This window comes from Populus euphratica, unplaced genomic scaffold, assembly GCF_000495115.2.
Source record: "Populus euphratica unplaced genomic scaffold, PopEup_1.0 scaffold2942.1, whole genome shotgun sequence".
NCBI classification, from domain to species: domain Eukaryota; kingdom Viridiplantae; phylum Streptophyta; class Magnoliopsida; order Malpighiales; family Salicaceae; genus Populus; species Populus euphratica.
In genome coordinates this window covers 11,625-16,435 of record NW_011502785.1, presented here as the reverse complement: position 1 = coordinate 16,435, position 4,811 = coordinate 11,625, and the positions used below count along the sequence as shown (strand labels likewise).

The window sequence follows — 4,811 nt, the reverse complement described above, 5'->3', positions numbered from 1 at the left end:
ATATGAGATCTACAGCTCTAGGTATGATCCAATTACCGAACAGTATTCCGGTTTGGACTGCACCGACATCTCTTTTCTAAGTTTGGCCATCTCTTTATCTTTTCAATTTCAGTTCTTAAATTTATCAATCAATCCTTTTATTTATATGATAGACCTGCATTTAAAATGAACATTTCTCACAAATTAAAGGTATCTTATATTATTAGATACGTTATTATAAAACATGTTTTGGATAAAGAGTTATTGATACTTCAAGTGCAAAATGATGATATAAAACCTTGATAAAAATGCACTTTTAAGTACTAATTAGGTAATTAATTTGTGTGACCGTAACATCGCAACAAGCTGGTTGAGAATTACAACTGTAAATTTTAGCATGAAACACTATAGATTGCTACAGTGTTTCCCTGCATGGTGTTTTGTCCTTTTATTTTTTTGTTATGATTTTTTTCAAAATTATCTTTGTGATTTTATTTTTTTAATATTAAGTTAGCTAATAATTTAATTTTATAGTTTTTTCATTGAAAACATTATGGAATGCAACATCTCCATATGATTTTTTTTTATTTTTAATGATTTTTTTTATAAATCCTTAAAAATATGCAAATATGCCACATGCTCGTAGTATCGCATAGGTATGAAATATAGTTGGGTCCTAAATAGTGTGGGCTGGGCAGCGTGCCGGATCTAAGATTTAAAGATGCCCGAGATTATATTATTTTTTATTAGGAAATATATTAAAAAAATATTTTATATTTTTTTAAAATTATTTTTGACATTAACATATAAAAATAATTTGAAAATATATAAAAATATTTTAATTTAAAGTAAATAAAAAAGAAAAGAAAAGAAAATTTAATTATTTTAAATGCTTTTAAAACATAAAAATAATTATATTTTTTTGTTTGAATTGAAACTGCAATATTAAGTAATATTAAGTATGAAGCTAAGATAAAAAAAATTAAAAAAATAAATGGCTAATATTTGGATTCTCTTTTCTTGACTAATTGTACTTGCACTGTTGAAATTATGTGATGTACAGTAAGTTACATCACAAGAAAAAGCTTCTTTATACCAAACATAGCAATGAAATATTTCATTACGCTACAAATCTAATTAAGAAAAAAAAATCAAAATAACATTTAAGAAATTTGCCAGACGTGTATGTATTTCAACGATTGATATAAATAATTCAAGGGTGATAGCATATTACCTGTATGAGATCTGTGTTTCGATACCTTTTCTAATCACAGATAGGATTCCATCTTCGGTTATAACCTTCTCGACTTGTTTCCTGGTGAGAAAGCACTCGTAATCCATTATTGAATTTAGGCCTCATGGGCCCATTGTCCATGAACCCAAACCTTCTTTCTCCTCCACTAGCACTGCAAAGCAAATGAAAAGGAAAGGCAGTCTTCTCTCTCCTCAATTGGCACTGCAAAGCAAATTCTTTAGCTTTAGCTCACTATGAAGCAGGAGGCAAACTAGAGAAAAATACATAAAAAATAAAAAAACAGATGCAGAAGGCTTTTACCCTAATGTAAGATTTCATTTCTTTTCTGATTTTCACATTTCTGTTCTAACGAATCCAAATCCAAATTCAAATTCCTTTTCCTTTATTTTATTTTATTTTTATTTTAATGTTCCTTATCTAGAACAACAGAATATTCTTGTGCTCAATTAACATCTCCGGTGCAATTAGGGTTTTTCATTTCTGTCTCTTGAAGCTCACTCACTTTTCCTTTCTATTTGATTCCTGATTCCTAAGGGCTGTAATTTGTTTGGATTTGTATTTCCTTTTTAAGGTTTTTGATACTTTGTGTGCTTGAAGTTGCTTGGGGATTTCGTAGTTTTTGTTAGCTTGTTCTTGGGCTAGTTTAGTGGATAGTTGACAGAGGGATTGGTTATGTCTATGAACAACAACACCACACCAAAGAGTTTGGGGCAATCTTCGTCGCCACTTGGTAATTCGGGGATGGTCAATCCATCTATGGGAGCGAATCCATCCTTCGCACAATCACAAGGTCAAATGGGTGCTGCCTTTCAGGGTGGTCAGTTCCAGCTGTCCCAAGCACAGGCTACTGTGCAAGCTCACTTGAAAGCACAGCAGGCTCACGCTCAAACACAAGCAGTTCATGCTGCTCAAATTCAAGCAGCTCATGTGCAACTCCAAGCACAAGGGATCTCTCTTAACCAAACTCAGAATGTTGGCATAGGTAATTTGGGTTCGTCTTCACCGTCATTCTCAACTCCCGGGAATGCTAGTGCAAAACGGCTCCCTCAGAAACCTTTGGGTAGGCCTCCTGGTGCTCCCATTTCTAGCATGGTTTCACCATTGAAACCTATGGATCTCTCATCTGCTGCACGTAGAAAGAAGCAGAAGCTACCAGAGAAGCAGCTACAAGATAGAGTGGCTGCAATTCTGCCAGAGTCTGCTCTGTACACACAGCTTCTTGAGTTTGAAGCTCGTGTTGATGCTGCTTTAGCTAGAAAGAAGGTTGACATCCAGGAGGCCGTTAAAAGTCCTCCTTGTGTGCAGAAAACCCTTCGAATTTATGTCTTCAATACATTTGCCAATCAGACAAGAACAATCCCCAAGAAGCCAAATGCTGAGCCTCCTACTTGGACTCTTAAAGTTATCGGGAGAATCATGGAAGATGGGTTAGACTCTGACCAGCCTGGAGCAGTCCAGAAATCAAACCCCTTGTACCCGAAGTTCTCATCTTTTTTTAAGAGAGTGACCATTCAGTTGGATCAGAGACTGTATCCTGATCATCATATCATCATATGGGAGCATGCTCGATCACCTGCACCTCACGAGGGTTTTGAAGTCAAGAGAAAAGGGGATAAAGAGTTCACTGTGAATATAAGATTGGAAATGAATTATGTGCCTGAGAAATTTAAGCTCTCTCCAGCTTTGATGGAAGTTCTTGGTATAGAGGTTGAAACCCGTCCTAGAATAATAGCTGCAATTTGGCATTATGTGAAGGCTAGGAAACTGCAGAACCCTGATGACCCTTCATTTTTCATTTGCGATGCACCTCTTCAGAAAGTATTTGGGGAATCAAAGATGAAATTCACGATGGTTTCACAGAGGATATCTCCGCATTTATCTCCTCCACAGCCGATACATTTGGAGCATAAAATTAAGCTTTCAGGGAATAGTCCAGCTGGAACTGTCTGCTATGATGTGCTGGTGGATGTGCCATTTCCAATACAGAGGGAATTGTTTGCTTTGTTGGCAAATGCTGAGAAGAATAAAGAGATTGATACCTGTGATGAGGCAATATGTACTGCTATAAGGAAAATTCATGAACATCGTAGGAGACGGGCATTCTTCCTTGGATTTAGTCAATCACCTGTGGAATTTGTCAATGCTCTGATTGAATCTCAAAGCAAGGATTTGAGGCTGTTAGCTGGAGATGCTAGCAGAAATGCTGAGAAAGAGTGCCGCTCGGACTTCTTTAACCAACCATGGTAAGCTCAATTGCAATTTCTCCTTGTTTCAAGACTTACTTTTTTCATCTATTTGATCCTTAGCTACTGTTTTAGGTCCACTCATCCATTTGCACATTATTTGAGGGCTACAGTTGACTTGATGACTAGTCTTGTTCAGAATTCACCTTAGAATATGAGTTAAATGATAAAATGTATGTTGCCTGCTGAAAGCAATGTCTCCTGAAAGATTAAAAACATGGGTTCTGACATGCGATTGCGTCACATGCAACTTGCCAAATGGTTATTCTCTCTTTCCTGTTTAGTTTTGATACCAAGACATGTTAATTGACCACACTATCATGCTTGTTTCTGTTAACGATTCACACAATTCACATATCGGCAGTGATGATGCCCAGACAAAGTTATCAAGATTAACAAAGGGAAATGTGTTGAGGATTCTAATGCACAATCAAAAAGAGACTGATTTGGGCATGTAATTCAATTTATGAAAGCCTGCACATTACTACTCAAAAAGAAACAACCGCTCATCTGTACTTATTTTGAACTCAACAGGGTTGAAGATGCTGTTATTCGTTACTTGAATCGCAAGCCTGCTGTAGGAAGTGATGCTCCTGCGAGCACATGATTTGGGGGTTTTAAGAGCTGCTAATCTGTAACAGTCACTGATTCTTTAACTTAGCATTTGTAGATTTTCACCTTCGATTTGTGGAAATAGCACAGCCTATCATTGCCCTATAGCTAATTGCCCTGGAATGAATGCTCCTTGCTTGTAATACAACAAAATATGTTCAGTAGCTTGTTTAGGTTTAATTATCCTAGTACTTGCTTGAATCGTCATGTTAGAACCCAAAAAAAAAAAAAAAATTGCCATCGTTGAGCTTATGTTTTGTCAGTTTTGTGAATGATGCATTTATAGTTACTCTGAAGTTTGTGTTGGTAGCATAATATTGTGAATGCTTGGCATTAGTTGGTAAGCAAATTGGCGTTATTCTCCTTTTCACTTGTTATAGTTAATGGATAGCGACAAGAGCTGTTGCTGAGAGTCAATGATAGGGATTGTTGTGGTCTTGGGGATTTTTTCTAACTGCAGGGTGGACATGACACATTACTACATTGCATATCGACTTTTGGGTTTTATTATCTACTACTTGTAGGGCAATGTAATGGCCTTTCCGGTGCGCGCAATCAAGAGAGACGGTCGTGTTATTATTGTAGAAAATTACAAGTTTCTATATGTTGATGACACCTTTTTTTTTCATCAAATGAATTCAATTTACATGTTTGCTTTCATTCTCTTGATATTTAATATTTGCAGAAATATTTTCGATAACTTTTAATATAATTTTATGAAT

General features: G+C 35.9%; 1 protein-coding gene across 1 annotated transcript; it reads left to right on the top strand.

The window, feature by feature from the left end:
- The first annotated feature begins 1,249 nt into the window (after positions 1-1,249).
- LOC105119448 (SWI/SNF complex component SNF12 homolog) lies at positions 1,250-4,351 on the top strand. The gene is made up of 2 exons (XM_011017590.1): positions 1,250-3,477; positions 4,012-4,351. The coding sequence occupies exons 1-2, from the start codon at positions 1,907-1,909 to the stop codon at positions 4,082-4,084; spliced, it is 1,644 nt and encodes a 547-aa protein (XP_011015892.1). The 5' UTR covers positions 1,250-1,906; the 3' UTR covers positions 4,085-4,351.
- The last annotated feature ends 460 nt before the right edge of the window (positions 4,352-4,811 follow it).

What these genes read in the sequence shown, in the direction of transcription:
- LOC105119448 (XM_011017590.1), top strand. Translation starts at nt 1,907, where the DNA reads ATGTCTATGAACAACAACACCACACCAAAGAGTTTGGGGCAATCTTCG. An exon ending in GACTTCTTTAACCAACCATG is followed by an intron (nt 3,478 to 4,011) that starts GTAAGCTCAATT and finishes TGAACTCAACAG; the next exon opens with GGTTGAAGATGCTGTTATTC.